This window comes from Blennius ocellaris, assembly GCF_963422515.1.
Source record: "Blennius ocellaris genome assembly, chromosome: 24".
NCBI lineage: Eukaryota > Metazoa > Chordata > Actinopteri > Blenniiformes > Blenniidae > Blennius > Blennius ocellaris.
In genome coordinates, this window is record NC_137673.1 from 4680599 (window position 1) to 4698381 (window position 17783).

The window sequence follows — 17783 nt, forward strand, 5'->3', positions numbered from 1 at the left end:
ATGATTAATAACGACTTAATAAAGCCGGGGAATAAAGAGACCGACGACAAATGAGCTGCGACGTTTCCTATAAACAGACAATCGATGGATTTAATCGATGCTGATCGCGTTTTGCGGCCTCGTTATGAATCTTTAAACTGAGTTGCTGCTGCGCAGTTTTACGCGCTGGTTGGAGAGGTTGGTCCGGGGGGAGGGAGGGGGAGAGGGGGGGTCTGAGAGAAGAGGAGGAGGAGGAGGAGAAGAGAAGTGCGGAGAGAGGAGGTGAAGAACGGCGCATCCTGAAGTCCCGCACGCTGCGCAGCATCCCGCAGTCGGTCCAGACCCGCACGGCGGACGAGACACGCGGACGCGCGCTGCGCTGCGCTGCGCCTCTCTGGGAATAAAATAATAATAAAAAAAACAAACAAAAAAAAACTCCGCGCGTCCCCGCAGATGGGATTTCAATCTTCACGTTTCCTCACACCCGCAGAAAGTTTGCGCGGAGCAGCGTGAAGAAGGAGCCGGAGGAGGAGGAGGAGGAGGACACTGGGTGAGTTGGCCATGTGCTCGCGCGCTGCCGCGGCGCCTTTCTGCGCATTTTTAAGACGCTTTAATAACTTTTTCTCCGTGCGTTGGGATCATCCGCTAACCTAACTTGCTGTGGCACTACTTTCCACCCAACATCCCTTTAAGCACTCCGCAGAAATCTACCCTCATAAGTCCTTCATGAAACAAGAAATAAAAAATAAAAACAGCCGCTTTTAGAACCAAACTCTCCCTGTTGAGTTTAAAAAGAGTCCAGGAAACAGTTATTTCGGGTTATTTGGGGTTTACATTGACCCTGGAATTCCAGGAATTTGCAACCTGATATTTAAGAAGCTGTCTCGTAAAGCTGCAGACTTCTCAGGACTTTATTACACATCATCCTAAATGTCCAGCAATTTCAAGCAGGAGGCCCATAAGCCTCCGACAGTCACACTTTGTACAATTTAAAGTCTATTTTTGATTATTTTATTAATGACAAATGTTTTGGGTTTTTTTGTGTGTGAAAGTAAAGCTGCAGAAAAATGTCCTTGTGTAAAATCCTTGCACCTTCTTTTAATAACCAAGCGGCTGAACGTGGGCTGGTTCCCCCCGTTTCATTTTTCTCCCCAACGCTGAATGGCTGCTTGCGTTCATTTGCATCAGAAAAAAAAGTTTTAGTGCATTAGCTATTGTGCAGAATGAGGAGTTCCAGCAGTCAGGGGGCAGAAGGGAGGAGGAGGAGGAGGGGGCGACTGAAAAGATGTGAAGAAATAATGGGGCCCTTCACATTATTCAGGATGACATGGGGGGGGGGGGGGGGCTTCCCAAACCTGTGATGGGGATGTCACTTTCATCCTGCCTCGCCTCACCGGCACCTTCACACTTTCTACTCTGACTCTGCTGCGGGATTTTCTAACCGCCGGCCAACTGGACGCAGTGATGGAGGGAGAAAGACAGAAAGGGGTCTGGCATGCGGGCGACTGGCAGGGCGATAAATGTGAATTGGAAGTAAAAAAACAAACAAAAAAACCTCCCTGCTGTGACGACTCAAAAGTCTCTTATCCACAAAACAACAAGTCCACACCAATTACGCCGTGTGGCCCCGGGGCCTTGTGGGTTTTAGTGGAGAAAAGAAGGACACACACACACACACACACACACACACACACACACACACACACACACACACACACACACACACACACACACACACACACACACACACACACACACACACACACACACACACACACACACACACTGAGGAACAGGTGGTTCGGTGACAGACGGTTCCCATCATGCATCACCTGATCAGAAGTTCACATCTTTTCCTCCATTAAAAAAAAAAAACCAAACAAAAACAAACTGTCAGAATTCCTTCATCTGCACTCATGAAACTAGAAAAGAAGAAATTCCCCTCAAATCAAATGGTTTTCTGGGCCTCATGCGACTTTTCTTTTTCTTTTTTCATTCTGCGTAAAAAAAAAAAAAAGTGATCTATTTATTTTACAGTTTTTCTTTTCATGCAATAATTAAATTTCTCACTAAATTCTGCAAGTTGATAATTTTTATCGGTGATTTTAGTGCATGTTCATATTGGCCTGTTTTAATCACCCTTGTGCATAATAACAATAACAACACGGTAATTCAACTATTAGAGGATCAAATCAGCAGATTAAGAACAAAAGCAGTACATATTCCAGTTAGAAAAGCTTATTTATGTTTCCTCACAAATGTAACATCAAATTTTATTTTTGCTTCTCCTAAAGAAAAATAAAGGTATTTTCTTGTTAAAAAATAAAAGGCCAATATCTATTTAATTAAATCTGCAGCTGCCTGCCAATGATTATTCATATTTTAATGACTATTTAACTTTCCTTCACGTCAAACCATGAGAACAGCAGCTCTTAATGTTAATGTTCTGGATGAAGAGCCTGCAGAGCAGCTGAGCTGATCCTCGTCCAGCTTCGCCGCGTCGCGTTTCCGTTTGGGGAGAATGACAGGCGTTAGTTTTTCATGTGAGGAAGAGGAGGATGAAGGTGAGTTTGTCTGAGAGCCGGCGTGTTTGACTTTAAGTGGATTACTGTGTTTGCTTTTCTCTCTGACCTGCTAATCACCGGCAGGCTGCTGCTGCACACGCTACGGCGCCGGGCCATTATTTTGACAGCGAAACACACGAGGAGTCACGAACGATGTCGGAGGCCCCCCTCTTCCTCCTCTTCCTCCTCCTCCTCTACAAACATTTATTTAGCGAGTTTGTCTGAACGTCCCCCCGTCAAGGAGGACATCGGGAACGTCCCCGGACGGAGGGAGGCGGATCCACATGATGAAAACGCGTTTGTGTTTCAAGCAACGGCGCGGAAATCAAAGGTCCGGGGGCCGCCGCTCCTCCTCGGGACGAGCTTTGAAGCGTCTGTTAATTAACTCCTGCAGGGGCGGCGGCGGCGGCGCCAGCCCGACAGATCAGTGCGGGATGTGAAGGATGCCCCTCGCTGCGAGAGGAGAGGCGCCGTCCGGGACGTGTCGACACGCCGACACATCCCGCGGTCGCCATTATCATTAGTGCCTCCTCAAACTTCTCCTCCTCCGATCCCTTCGCCATGCGGCGTCCCTGCGGGGACACGTGGCGTTCTTCAGCGTTTTTCTGTGAGCTCAGTGAGACCTCGGGGTCAGGGGAGGGGTGGGGGGGGGGGGGGGGGGGGGTGGAGGTGTGACATGCTGTCGCTGACGGTTTCCCCCGGCGCCGCAGGCTGACGGACGGCGGAGCCTCTGAACACAAACCACAACGTTTGATTTCCTCCTTCATGTGACTCCGATCAGCCTGAACCGGAACAATCTGAGGCCACGGCGGGCAGAACAGGACGTTTATTATCGTGCCCAGTTGAAATACACGCCCTCTATTTACATCTTTACTGGTATTTTAACTTACTGGAGGAAATTAAACATATCAACTCCACAGTTACTCTCACTTTTTTTTTTTTACTTTTCACATTTCTGCCGGTTGAATATTTTGGAAAAACCAAATAAAGTCGCATGTTTTTCATCATGTCGCACCCAAAAAAAGCTTTCGTCTGATAAATTCCACGACGTAGTGAACAATTTCTACAAGTTATGAACGTTATTAAGTAACTGACTGGCGGCAGGAATGTCTATTAGTTTAATGTTACATTTGAACGTTAAAGATAATAAATTGGGAGGAGAAGCTTCTGAAATCATGTTTATCTCAGAGTTCCACAAGGCCTTCATGTAAAAAGTTAAAAAGACACCATGATATGACGGTAAAGAGTGTAGATATTAATACACATGATTTATCTGCACATTATCCGTCTTAAAAACGACTTGAATAAAAGCGCAGTTCACAGAAACACGACTGCAAGTGGTGAAGGTCTGGTGAATTACAGCAGCATCGTTTCACTGCCATGAACTGACGATGATGATGATGATGATGATGATGAGGAGATAGAAAAACGAAACGAAACACAAGTTCCATCATCCAGTCAGTGAGAGCAGCTTTTCTTTTCTTCCTCCCGTCTGGTTCTGTTTACCTGCTCGTTCTCGTGTAACGTCACGCTAAAACCTGCTTTTATAATCCGACCTGAATGTTTTTATGACGTGAGAAGCGCGCGCGCACACACACACACACACACACACACACACACACACACACACACACACACACACACACACACACACACACACACACACACACACACACACACACACACACACACACACACACACACACACACACACACACCAGCTGTCCTTCCAAGGTGCAAATTTTCTTCTCCGTCGTCATAAATTGGACCATTTGCTCACGCCTGTGACCAAAGTGTGAACATGTGCTCTGACTGGAGGAGTTTGGACGACCTCCAACACCAAGCGTTCCTCCACCGCTATTTTATTTATTGACTTATTATTTACCCCCCCCCACCCCCCCCGAGAGACTCAGTATGAGACTTTGAGTTCCAGACGAGCTCTCGCTCTCTCTCTCTCTCTCTCTCTCTCTCTCTCTCTCTCTCTCTCTCTGTCTCTCTCTCTCTCTCTCTCTCTCTCTCTCTCTCTCTCTCTCTCTCTCACACACACACACACACACACACACACACACACACACGTTCAGACGTACCGTGAGCGTCGACCATAAAGGGGGTCAGAGAGGAAGTCTGCGGTCCGAACCGAGGCCGTAAAACAGCGAGCGGCCTCGCCGTCGCCTCGCCACGGCCGGACCGTCTGTCTGTCCAACGTGTCGGGATCAAAGCTGCAAAGACACGAGGAGGGGGTTCAGTGACGAACTGCGGCGACCTGCTGAAACTCCACTGAGCTGGAAACATTTAACATTTATTCTAAAACAATCCAACGAGGTTCAGAGAAGAAGAAAAACTAAATGCGTTTGTAGGTGAAATTAGAGGCAAAAACATACATGAAGCAAAATGTTTCAAAAGTCAGATTGAGAATATCTTATTCGAACGTTTTTAGACGTTTGTATGAAAGTATACGAACATATAAATGATCTCAGGTGAAACAGGCCTCTTGTATCTGCAGGAGAATAAAGAAAAATGACGTAGAATTGAATAAGTTCCAGTCCACGTCATTGATAAGCACCAGCTCATCGAACCGGTCCTGGAATCATGTGCGGATTTGTGCCGAAAGCAGTTTTTATTGAGTTGAAGCTTCATCGCAGCAGAATGTGAAATAATGACAAACGTCTGGAATTCCTCTCTACGTTCATCCAGGAAGCGTTTTGGGATTGAAGTGGAGGAAACGTGAGGTCAGGGCGAGCGGGGGCGCTCAGGTGGGGGGGGGGTTCTCCTCTGAACTCGCCCGCACACATCTGTTTGCTGTTGGCGAGGGGCGGCAGGAGCTCAGCCACAGGATATTGAACATCCAGGCGGAGCATCGGCGGCGGGGTTTGTTATCGACCGCGGGACAAATGGCGAAGCAGGAAACACAAACAAGAGGCTTCATCATGCCGGGCCTCGGGGGAGCGGCGCCGCTCTCCCCTGCGCTCCGTTTTTAGCTTTCAGATCGGGGATTTTTTTTGGGGGCTGCTTCTTCAAGTTAAGAGGAACAAGTGGGTATAAATTCAAATGTCACTGTTCGCCTGTATTTGTGCTCCCGCAATAAACAACCCCCTGTTCCGTTGTATCCTATTTTAGACCCGTTCGCCACCGACCTGGGCTTCTTTTACGGGATAGCTATTATTCAAAGGAGAATAGGTGCAGGGCCCAGCCATAAATTCCAGCAAGTGGCCCTTCCAGAGGGGGACGGCGCCCAGGAATTGACTGCGTGCTCCGTGATTTCACTCCGCGACGCCGTGACCTTTGGAGCGGAGACACAGTCATTTGTTTGCTTGACAAGAGCGGCTCTAATAATTCAGGGGGACACGGGCTGCCGGTTACACTCCGTGATGAGCCAAACGGCGCCCCGGCACCTCGAAAGCAGAGGCATTTGTTTCCCTGACGCGGGGGGTGGGGGGGCGGGGGGTGGGGGGGGGGGGATCCCCTCCTCCGGTCTGTGGGAGTCGCGGCCCCCCGCGGGAGGAATATATATCCTGCGTGTGTCAGGAGGGTGTTTGTGGGCACACAGTTAATTTACCGCAGGTTAAAGGTGCTGCTTTGGGGCGGCGCACTCCGAGGTCTCCTGGAGCTTTTCGGGGGGGTTGTGGGGGGGGGGACCGGCTCAGCAGCACCTGCAGGGAGAGGAAACACGCCGTCCAGGGTGAGGAGAGAGGAAGCAGGTCTGCAGGGATTAAAACATGCATGAAATCACAGGTGATGGTTGGAAAAGCAAGAGTTAGAGAGACTAAACACTGATAACGTAAAATGTTCATTACAGGGAATGTAACTTTGCCGAGGAAGATTTCAAGACTTATTTCAACATAGTTAAAAAAGACAAAATGTCAAGAAGGACGAGTGGACAGGAGAGGGATTCCAGGACGATGACTCAGCAGAAGAGCTCAGCCTCGACGTGTTGCTCCGTTAAATAAGCTCATTGTGAAGATCTCTTTGTCGGCCATTATCCTCAAATGAATGAGTGTGTGTTGTTCTGAGAGGAGTCAACAGAGAGTGGCGGCGGGGGGGCGGAGGGTAATTACCCCGCTCTCTGAGCCGCCACCGCTGCTAAACTCACTGCTGTTTTAACTTTCAGTGTGAAGAGACTCGCTTTTTCCTGCACTTTTTTTTTAATGACCAACATCTTCAGTGTGTTTGGTTGCTTCCCTACACGGGCCGGCCGTTTCACAGTTTCAGACCAAACTGTCAATATTCCTGCCAGATTAATTCGGGGGGGGGGTAACGAAGCTTATTTTGTGCCACGGTGGCAGAGTGGATCGCCCCGCCGCTGAACGTGTGAGCGGCAAATGTTCAGCCTGACTAATGATGATTTGCGAGGACAGATCAGAGGAGTGCGAGCGTGAAAGCCTGCAATTATGTGCCTCATATATCACCTCTGGCGAAGGCCTTTGTGTGTGTGTGTGTGTGTGTGTGTGTGTGTGTGTGTGTGTGTCCTTTCACACCTGTTACACTGATTCACCCGCAGCAATAAAGACACCAGGCCGAACTGTCAGTCTCTCACGCACACACGCACGCACGCACGCATGCACACACACACACACACACACACACACACACACACACACACACACACACACACACACACACACACACACACACACACACACACACACACACACACACACACACACACACACACACTTGCGTCGTGAAACGAAAAGGTCACGGGTCCGATTCCCGAACCCGGTTCATTTAAAACGCCACAGTTAAAGCTGCAGTTCGTCCAATCGATCACTTCTTAAAACATTTTTCTAACATATTTAAAGAAATACGAAGTTTCCCCTGAATCAACAACAGCTCTTGTCTTTCACAGTTTTAAATACATTATTGAGTTTTTAGATTCCTTCTGGCTTCAAGCCATTTTAATTAGGAGTGGATGTGCTTTTGCTCACAAGTCCAATTTTCAAGCAGAAGGAAGCTTGTGATTGAGATCCAAGACGCTCCTGTCCACCACATTTATTGACACTCGATTTGCTGCTCCGGTTGTCGTCTAATCGTCTAAGAAGCGCCACACGGTGGGACCCGGGTCGCCAGATGTTTGGTGTTCTTGCTCCTTAAAGCTCCACTGCAGCAGCTGAATGAAGAGCTCCTCATTTCCATCGCCGCTTTGAAGATAAAGTCGTATTGTTCCAACTGCTGGAGCCACAGAGCCGGCCTGAATGGCGCTGGTGAAAAGGTCAATAGTCAAATAAACTTTGATGACAAGCCAGCGGAGACCCCCGCCTCCTTATCCTCCGTCCCCTTTGACCCCACCGCCACCGCCACCGCAGGAAGTGGAGCCGTGAATTGCAGGCCCGGAGGATTAAGAACTCCAGAAACAATCGACATTATTTCATTAAGCTTTGTGTGCTTTAATGCACATGGTTTAGCCTTCCAGTCCAGGGTTGGGGGTTCGATTCCAAACACGAGTGAGAGGGAACCGCTGATGCGTGAATGAAGGTGTGAATGTTGGTTCCAGGCTGCCGGAGCAGTAAAACCACAAATAGAAGATCATTAACCACTGACTTAATGAACTACTTTACAAGGCCTCCATTCTTTGTTTTTGTTTAATAACAGCATCCTGAGTGATTAAGTCACTTTTAAAACCACATGAAATGATGTGGAGGTTCTAAAGAAGCAGGATGGATATCATTCAATCACTTCTATCTTATTTTCTTCTCAACTCATTTGCTTCAGTTGAGGTTTGTTGGATTTACATCTTTAGTTTTCATCTCGGGTTTTTCACCAAGGGCCCACAAATCAAACGTAACATCATTGCTCAGCTTTGTCTCCTGTTTCACAGTCAAACACTCGAACACACGAGCCGTGGGTCCAGTTGTCTCCAGTGTTTGTCTCCGGCAGAAGTGCCTCCAGGCGGGGACTCGAGTGTCCTCGTCTCCTCTTAAACCGCCACCCTGAGTGCCCTCCACCGCTTCGGCTTCAGCAGCTCCTTTTGTGCCTCCGCAGGGCTCAGCGTCCGCCATGGAGACGTCGCCGTCCAGGGACAAAAAAGACAAAATGGACAGCAGCCGGTTCGCCGACCTCCCGAAGAAGCCGTCGCCCTCCGACACCAGAGGTGAGACGCTTCCTCAAACTTTTCTCCGAGCCGGGCGAGAACTTGGTGTCCAGTGAAGCTGCACGTGTGTCTTCATGAGCCGGGGGGGGGGGGGGGGGGGCTCTGATGAAATATGCATTTCAAAGATAAGGCGGCATCTCAGGAGCGGCGCTCTGCGCTCTCCTCGGGCCCGATAAGGCGGCAGCAGCAGTCAGAGGTGACTCGCAGCAGACGTCTGATAGGAATCCTAAACAGAGCCTCGTTACCGCGGACGAGTACAGTCGAGGAGTGTGGCGCCGTTTGGGCCCGTAAACGCTGATGAATAGATAACGTGACAGCGTTGGGGGGAGGGGGGTGGGGGGTGGTGGGGGGGCGCAGGTGAGAACCAGTGTTTGTGTTGTTGAACTAAATGAAGAGTAGCAGCGATCCGCTCTCGCCGGGGAGGCAGGGAGAGAATACATGTTTTAAAGATGTCAGCCAACGTGTGATGAAAGCTCGGCATAATGAGGCTGAAAGACCTTGTTCTTACCTCCAGAGTATTAAAAAAAAAAAAAAAAAAAAAAAGGTTGAGGCGAGGACGACACCGAGCTTCAGAGAGCCACAGAGATGCAAGCTGATGGGCCGCCTTTGAAATGCAAATTAAACGTGTGATTTAGTGACATTTTTACTCATTCATGAAGAACTTGGTGGCCTGCCATTAGAAAGATTCACTCATTAATTGATCAAGAGCAGACAAAGCTGGATGTGGAGGCCAAACGATGGCGGAGGAAGACAACTGCTCTCTTATTTTGTCAACTCTGTCTCCAGGGGCGTTCATTTCCTACTTGTACTTGTGAAATCCCAACATCTACTGGTTTGTTCGCCATTAGAAAAAAATGCTGGTGGACGGGGCCGAGGAGTGTCGGTACAGTAGCTTCACCTGTCAGAGTTCTGACCCACATTCAGCACGGCGGCGACCCGCCGGGGCGTTCCTGTGATGCAGCGGAGGTGAGAGTGACATGAGAGGGAGGCATGTTTTAAAGATGTCAGTGAACGCGTGATGAAAGCTCGCCGTAATGAGGTTAAAAGACCCCGTTCGTACCTCCAGAGTGTGAAAGGCAGGAGTTCTGGGGCCTGCGGAGGACGACATGGATGCAGAGTGACGGGGCCACTTTTTGAAATGTAAATGCAGCCGGTGGTTTAAGTGACATTTCTTTTCTTTAATGAAGAACTTGGTGGCCTGCCACGATGAAGAAATCTGCATTAATTGTTCATATGAGGAGATCAATGTAGGACAGCTGGCGCGTACAAGTGTTCCACTTCTGGACACCAGCTTTTCAATATTTGAACAAAGTCCCCGGCGTTATTGGATTACTCTGCAGTTCCCATGATGCCGAGGGGGGTCAAACCAAACACTTTTATTGGCTCAAACTTAACCCGTCTATTTTTTTTAAATCAACATATTAAGTCTGGTTCAAATCTCTTTTAGTTATCCAGCGACACTTTGTGGGTTAATTTAGCTTCACAATTTTAAAGCCATGATTGTGGCCTCGGGTAAGAAGCGACCAGAGGTCAGACACAGGTGAGATGAACACGTCTATAAAGAAGCGTTCGCACTCCGCCCATACAGTCATGGTTTGTTTCCTCACTTTCCAAGGCGCTGAAAGGCCCCGGCACTCTGCGGCTTCTGGAAAACTCAAGTCATAAGTCAAGCACAGAAGCAATAATAAGTTTGGTTTTGCATGTCTCTGGGTCCCTTGACCCCCGACCTGACCTCACCTGAACTTGGTCACCGTCGTATATTAATACCTGCTTGTTTCCACGATCGGCCGCAGTTTGTAATCTTCCCAGAGCCCAAATAAAAAACTCTCTCCATAACTCTTCACCCCTATCAGCTCACCAGGAAGAGCCTCGTATTTTAATCTCTAAATAAACAAGAGGCTTCGATTCTCGGCCGCTCCCGTCTCCACCAATCAGATATCGGCACGGGCGCTAAAAACCAGCAGCGTCTGCCAGCGTGTGCAGACAGAGCAATTACTTACTGAGGTAATATGCATTATTATTCCTGTTGCCGGCTCCCGATAAGTCGGCAGCATCAGACGAGTCGAGGTCCTTGAACCTGAGAGCGAATTCCCAAAACACAGGAAAACACACAGCGGTGTAATATACCGCCGCTGCTCGGGGGCTTTTATTGTCACGCGATGGTTTACTGTCGGCTGCAGGATTCCTGACACCTCCGTCATGCCCACCTCTGAGCTCCGACGGCGGCTGTATAACAGCCCGCCCTGTTTTATATTCCCGTCTCGCGTTATTTATTTAGAACAATTTCCTCTCTATCAAAGCACACGGCTAATGCCGAGTTTTAATATGTTATTTACACATAAAAACAAGCTATTTACAGCGGTGCATGTGTGCAGAAGGGAGGAAAATGAATGGGCCCCGGCGCCCCTCTCCGATCTGTTATATCACAGTTTAACAATCTGGATTGCTAATAGAACCATTTATCATGGAGCGGTCATTTATTTTATGTGAGCAGCCCAGGTCCCGTTCCCAGAGGCCTATGGAAATGGGGTGCGCGTATAATGAAGCTCAAGTGAGAGTCACTTTGTTTAAAAAGTGGATCCGCTTCGCTCCGAGTCAATTAGGATGGACCCAGGTGCTCCTATCTGCTGCGTCCTGATGACCCCCCCCCCCCCCTCCCCCCCGGTCCGCGGCGGGACGCCCTCAGCCCCCGCCTGCACTTTTATTTATTCTGGAGAGGAAAGGAAGCAGGCTGACAGGAAATAAAACTGGATCTGGGCCCGGATCTGGTGTCGTGTACCAGACCTGGGCCCGGGTCTCGTTCCGAGCGCCTCTCCTCCTCCTCGCCTCCTCGCCGCCGCCGCTAATAGATTCAAATGAGCGCCTGTATTTCCTGTGACAGCGCGCATCTGTCTGCTCGCACGCGCCGGGCCACAGTCGCAGATTTACGCCGTCTCGGGGACCTCGATGATTTCCAGCCCATTTGTAATAACTGAGAGTATTTAGAGAAAAAATAATATTGAGGAAAGCAGGAAATGACAAAGGATCCAGGCTTATTGATGATGTATGTGTCAGGCTCTGGACCGCGGCCCCGCCGAGGATTACAGTCGCCCCGGATTAGGGATAAAAATGTCCCTCCGTTTATATACATATATACTCTCCGGGACATTTCATGATGGTTCGGGTGGAATCTGATTTGCGTCAGATTGGCTAAATTTAGAGTTATTGCCTTTTCAAAAATCCTTCCCTTTTCCAGGTGGTTGGGAAAAAAAAAACACATTATGTGTAAACCTGACCCTTAAAGGTGCAATTTGTCTTATTTTACCTCAGAACATTGGCAATAAAGCCTAAATAATAAACTATTTTGATGCTGTATCGTGCTGTAGGAATGTCCAGTGTGTCCAAGAAGAACCAGCGTCACTGATCACGTAAGTAGAAACATTGTGATGGCCGAGGCTCTCGGTGAAGATGAACTCAAAGCAAACGTGGACGAACAGACTGACTGTGACGTCCAGTCAGTCCTCAGCCTGACAGGCTGGATGAATGTAAATGTGAATTACTCTCACCTCCAGGCTGTCAGAAGCTACAGACGTGATTCTCTGTTCTGTCCCGTGGATAAAGGCAAAATATTTGTTTGTTTTCTCACATTTTCATTTCCTCGTCTGAAACTGATGAGAAGAAACCTGGAGAGCTGCTCAGGAGACGTGCGACCTTTAAATCCTTCCCCGACGCAGACTTCCCTGAATGAATGTTGTTTTCTCAGTGAACTGGGCCAGAGGAAACGCTAATGATTTGATTAACTGGCTTTGGTGGCTCATGACATACATCTTGCTGAGAGTGAGTTTGTCATTGGAGAAGGAGATTGATGTGCGCTGCTCAGCCCCCCCCCCCCCGCCCCCCCTGGACTCCCACCCTGCAGCCTCCCAGGTCTTTCTGCTGAGCGCGGCGGGTCCAGGGGACGGACCCTAAGTACTTAGCACCTCCTCGGCCGCCCCGGGCGGCAGGGGGGGGCACACAGGTTTTCACTCCATGTCGCTGTACGATGAAATGACCTGAAATCCATTAGCATGTCTTCACGTCTTACATCATCCCACTAATACGGAGAATGGTGGCGGCTTTTCTCTAAAACTGGATCGAGCAGGAACTTTCCCGGCGTTTTGGGGAATTCAGCTCTGCCGTCGGCTGAGACGCCAACACATCGAAGCGCCTGGGATTAAAACCGATCGTGACGTCTGCCCTCACCGGCCTGTTAGGAACAAAGAGCCGCCTGGCGAGATGAATGGAGACGGCGCTCGGCTCTGTAAACAGTATTTTAAGCGAGGTGGGTTGGCGATAAGGACGGGCTTCTTTATCGGGGCCGCTGGACAGTGAGTAATTGATGGCGGCTGGAAGCGCCGGCCCCCAAAGCTCGCCGCCGAGCTGCACAGGGAGCGCTCAGGGGGTCAGACCCGCTGGCAGAGAAAAATGTGAAGGAAAAGGGGCTCAGCGTCCGCCTCCTCCTCCAAAAGGACGGCCACTAATCTTCCTGAGAAGGAGGAGAAGACGAAGAGGAGGAGGAGGAGGAGGAGGAGGGTCTTTTCTCTGTTCCTGCCTCTGTCTAAATGAGGCCCGACCCGGGGAGGCCTCCGAGAGGCAGGGCAGGAAAACAGCCCCCTGACATCAGCATGGGGCTTCTTACACCCCGGACAGACACGTTCAGGTTTTACTTCATAAAGTCTGAGTCTTGTTTCATAGCAGTGAAGAAGAAATGGAGACATTTGGAGTGTTTGACAACAGACAACTTGGCCACTCACCAAACAGCCTAAATATTCCCTTCGTTATCACAAAACAATATCGACAGGCGTTTCTGCAACACCGTTAATAAAATCCACTCAAACATTCATTTTCAAGACTTTTGGGGAAAGAAATCGTTAAAAAGTTAGTTTCTAATCCCCATCAGCATTAATTCAATACACATTTTATTAACTATGCTTCTCAAATTCGTCCTGAAAATGTTTTTTTTATTGATTTTATCAAAATCAAAAACCTTGAGATTTCTATTTGTGCCTGAGCGCCTCGTCTGGACTCGGGATGTTTCTGCTGATTCAGCTCAGATGTGGCGGATAAACACACCGAATGGAGGGATTTCCAAGACATTCGGGAGATTTAAGTGATTTGTTAGTGAAGCATTGTGGTTGATTATCACAACAGCCTCAGTATTTTAACCCCTTCGGTGCCGCGGCATCGAGCTGAACACAGAGGAGGAGTGACTCAGTGGGACGACTTTACTGATCGAAACACGTTCACATGTGGAAATAAACTGAAGCTCACGGCTCCTCGTTCGCTTGAGGAAAAGTGAGAAATCAGATGTGCAGTTTTCCAGTAATGGCAGTCGGCCTCTGAATCCCCACTTCCACATGTGAACGCACCATCATGGGGACCAATGGGATTTCTTCGCACACGCACGTACACACACACACACACTTCTTTGGCTCTTTGTAAACATTTAGCTTGATGACTTTCCAAGATGCCCTCGTCCCGTTTTATCTGAAGTGGGACTCAGGGGGGCGCCGGGTCCAAGGAAACCTAGACGTACTCAGTGAAAACACCAATGTTGCTTTTCTCATATCTGAATCTATTTATAGGCGTCTGCTAGATTGCTGGATAAAAATGTGCTTATAAGAGAAACAAACAAAAAAAAAAAAAGACACTCAGTCGTCGATGTTTTTTAGAAAAGAGTCATTAAGGAAGCTTGTTAAAACACGGCGTGAACCGATATGAAAGTCAAAGCTATGTCCAATCAAACGCTCGGTATTTTTCTTTTCATCCACAACAATTTGCATTTACTGCAAATAACAGTCAAGTCCAAAGCCGGAAGTCGAAGGAGGAGATATTCTCATTTGAAAACTTGCGCTGTGACGTAAGAAACCTGCGATCAGATCAGACAACACAGAGAAAAGCCTCCTTTTGGCCACTCAGCAGGCCCGGGGATCAAAGTGGCTGCGTTTTATTAAGTATTGCTCGTCAACTGAAACCACAAGCTTCGGGCAACGTCTGCACACATCAGACTCGCAGCCATTAAGGTTTTCTTGAACCGAATCCAAAAACAAGAGGCTACATTCCTGGAGATTTACAACTTTGGGGAGTGAGCGCTTGGGAGCGATATATGGATGTTTGAGAGGATTAAGCCAAAACTCCCCCACCTCTCCTCCTCCTCTTTTTTTTTTTTTTTTTTTGACTCAGTATTCGTCCTTTCCTGTTCTGCCAGACTGCAAATGAGGTCTGCGCCCCCTGAGAGGCGGCCCCTGAGGTTGAGGGGCAGGTCCCAGGTTTGTCTGAGTTCAGCCTAAAGACCCAAGGAAACCAGCCACAAAAGCACAATTCAACAAAAGGAACGCACAATCCAACCGCGAAATGTTCATCCCGCCTGTAATCCTCATTCGCTCCATTATGAAACACCTTTAAACAGTTCGGCTGCTGCAGAATAACAGTAAAGTGCACATTAAAACAATCCCACTGCTTCTGGGAAGGTCCTCACTGGCCTTCCTCCATCCTCATCATCCTCTTCATCTCCTCGACACACACACACTCTAACGTCTCAACCTCGGCCCTGAAATCTACTGAAACCTCAGCGCCATCAGCTCTGTCACTTCTCAGCAAACGAATACAAACAGGGGGGAGAAATGGAAAAATCTATTTCAGTCTCGCCCAAAGGAAACAACAGTTTTTTTGTTTTTTTTCCCATTTTCATTTCACAAAAGTTTCTCATTCACACAGCAATGTTCTGAAAACGATGTAGTTTTCATGCCAGGCCACTAGTTGGTGCTGTTTGAAATGCATGCGGAGAACAATACGCTGTAAACTTTACCAATGGAGGACGGCCCTGACTGCTGAATCCCTACGACCAACTTTATTTTCTGTACGATGTCAGACGGGCCAACGAGTCGTGTGTGTGTGTGTGTGTGTGTGTGTGTGTGTGTGTGTGTGTGTGTGTGTGTGTGTGTGTGTGTGTGTGTGTGTGTGTGTGTGTGTGTGTGTGTGTGTGTGTGTGTTAGTTTAACTGGCGACCCGCTGAGCAAACACAGGGATCAGCGTACGTGTCACTGCAGCACACGTGGCGGCGGGAGGTCGGAGAGTGTCGCTACGCCACCAAAATAAACAGGCGGCGTTTTGTTTACACGAGGAATAACACACACTTTCACACTCGCAGCAGATGGAGAAGCGTGCGCCTCGCCGGCGGAACCGCTGAGCAGGAAATAAAGTCCGCCGAACATCCAGACGTCAGTGTGACTCAGTCGCTCCGTCACAAAACAAACAAACAGATGACGGCGTTTGCAGCATCAGAACAGAGAGACAGACGGAGAAAAACTGTCAAGAGGAAATAAACATGGCAGAATTATGTGAAATGTCCTAAATTAATGTACTTTGTTCTGAGCTAATCTTCCTTTCTGAGGCAAGAAACGGTGAAAACAATAGAACGTTAAACGTCCAAAAATGTGCCTCAAAGTGCAGCTTCCGTCGACACATAACAAATAAAGGTTCCACTCCCAGACAGCCCGAGGAGCAGGAGGGGTTGGAGGTCAAGCGTCCGATGAGAAGAGGAGGAAACCGGGGCAACAGCCAGGCTCGGCCCACTCATGTGCTACTGATGTGATCTGTGCATCCAGCCACAACTGGGCTTTAAATCAGCGAGCTGTTCGCTCGTCTCCCCCTGAAAACACACCGCATGCTTCGCTGACGACTCTCCCCGGAGCAGAAAGCTCCCAACAGGACAAACTGCACGAGAACGTGGGATTAAACCGCCGCTGGTTTCAGAAGCTCCGAGTCGGGGAAGTCGTCCAGGAAACAGCAGCAGACTCACTCAAGTGGTTGCAGACTGTTTTTTTCCCTCTCCTTTAACGTCTCTTCTTGTTAACTTATATACCCCCCCGTCTCCAAAACAAACACCCACAACATTAAAAATAACATTAAGTAAACCCAGAAAAGCAGCTTCTATTACATTCATCCTGGACGATGAACTGTGGTACAAGAGGAGGAAAAGCTTTCGTTCTGACATTTAAAGAGTGAAAATAATGACCTGTCACCTGTTTTTAAGTTCCTGTTCTTCTGTTTGACAAATGTTTAAATCCTCATAATGACCTCATAAACATACAGTCTCAGTGATCATTACTTTAACGGCACTGAAGCTCCGTTTCAGAGGAATTAAAGAAACACACTTTTGTATTTGTCTATGTTTTTGTAAGACGTGGAGGCTGAGGTTGAATTACAGGCCTCCTTGGTGACGTCATTAGTTCTCGCTGTTTCATTAAAACTAGATTGGACTGTAGATTTAATTATGGCTTCCACTGGCTACAGTAGGCTGACGACCACATCTAAAGCAGGAGACAATTCAAATTACTGCAACTTGTTGTATTATTGATTTTATCTCAATTAGAAAAAAACAACATAAAATTCATGCATGTTTGAGAAAATGGCTGTTTGTCATATTGATATTTTCAAATATCTGCTAAAAGCAGGTTGGACTGTCTGACGGTCAAGAAACGGAGAATTCAGAGTCATTATTTAATGCTCAGCAGGTTGTGTGTGTGTGTGTGTGTGTGTGTGTGTGTGTGTGTGTGTGTGTGTGTGTGTGTGTGTGTGTGTGTGTGTGTGTGTGTGTGTGTGTGAAGCAGGACAAAGTTACAGTGAAATGAGAAGAGGCGCACTAATTGCCTTGTAAGTGCTGCAGAAAGCAGCTGGAGATTAGCAATAACAGCTAATTAGCAGGACGACAGTGGAAATCAAAGCCGGCACACAGGGGATAAACACACAGTGCGCCGTTTGTCTGCCCATTATAAATCTTTATGAAGCCCCGGCCTGTCACTCCGACACACAGCGAGGCGTGTTGTGTTTCACGTGCCCGCCACCGCCGGCCCGCAGCGGCCGTTAAAAACTCTGTGACTTCGCTTTTTTTTTTTTTTTCCCTCAACGCAACGTTCGAGCGCGCTGAGAAATATTTTCCCTCATAAACACACGCTGATGTAAGTGCCTCCCCATTAGCCGGCCTGGTGCCCGGCACTCAGCGGGGTTATGAAAGTGATTAGAGCCTCATTAAAGGCCCGTTTGTTTGAGTTGGGAATCAACTCCGACACTTTAAAACTCCTCGAAGACTGAAGCGGAGACGTACTGGACTGACTGAGGCGGATCCAGCCGAC

At 48.3% G+C, this 17783-nt stretch overlaps 1 protein-coding gene across 1 annotated transcript in view; it reads left to right on the forward strand.

Annotated features, from left to right (window-relative positions):
• The first annotated feature begins 414 nt into the window (after nucleotides 1-414).
• The window catches only part of LOC308147752 (zinc finger protein GLI2-like), a 48899-nt gene continuing 31530 nt past the window's right edge, over nucleotides 415-17783 (forward strand). The window contains exons 1-2 of the mRNA XM_080520082.1: nucleotides 415-529; nucleotides 8523-8631. Coding sequence (XP_080376208.1) covers nucleotides 8538-8631 — 94 coding nt within the window. The 5' untranslated portion in view covers nucleotides 415-529; nucleotides 8523-8537. The remainder of the gene's footprint in view (nucleotides 530-8522; nucleotides 8632-17783) is intronic.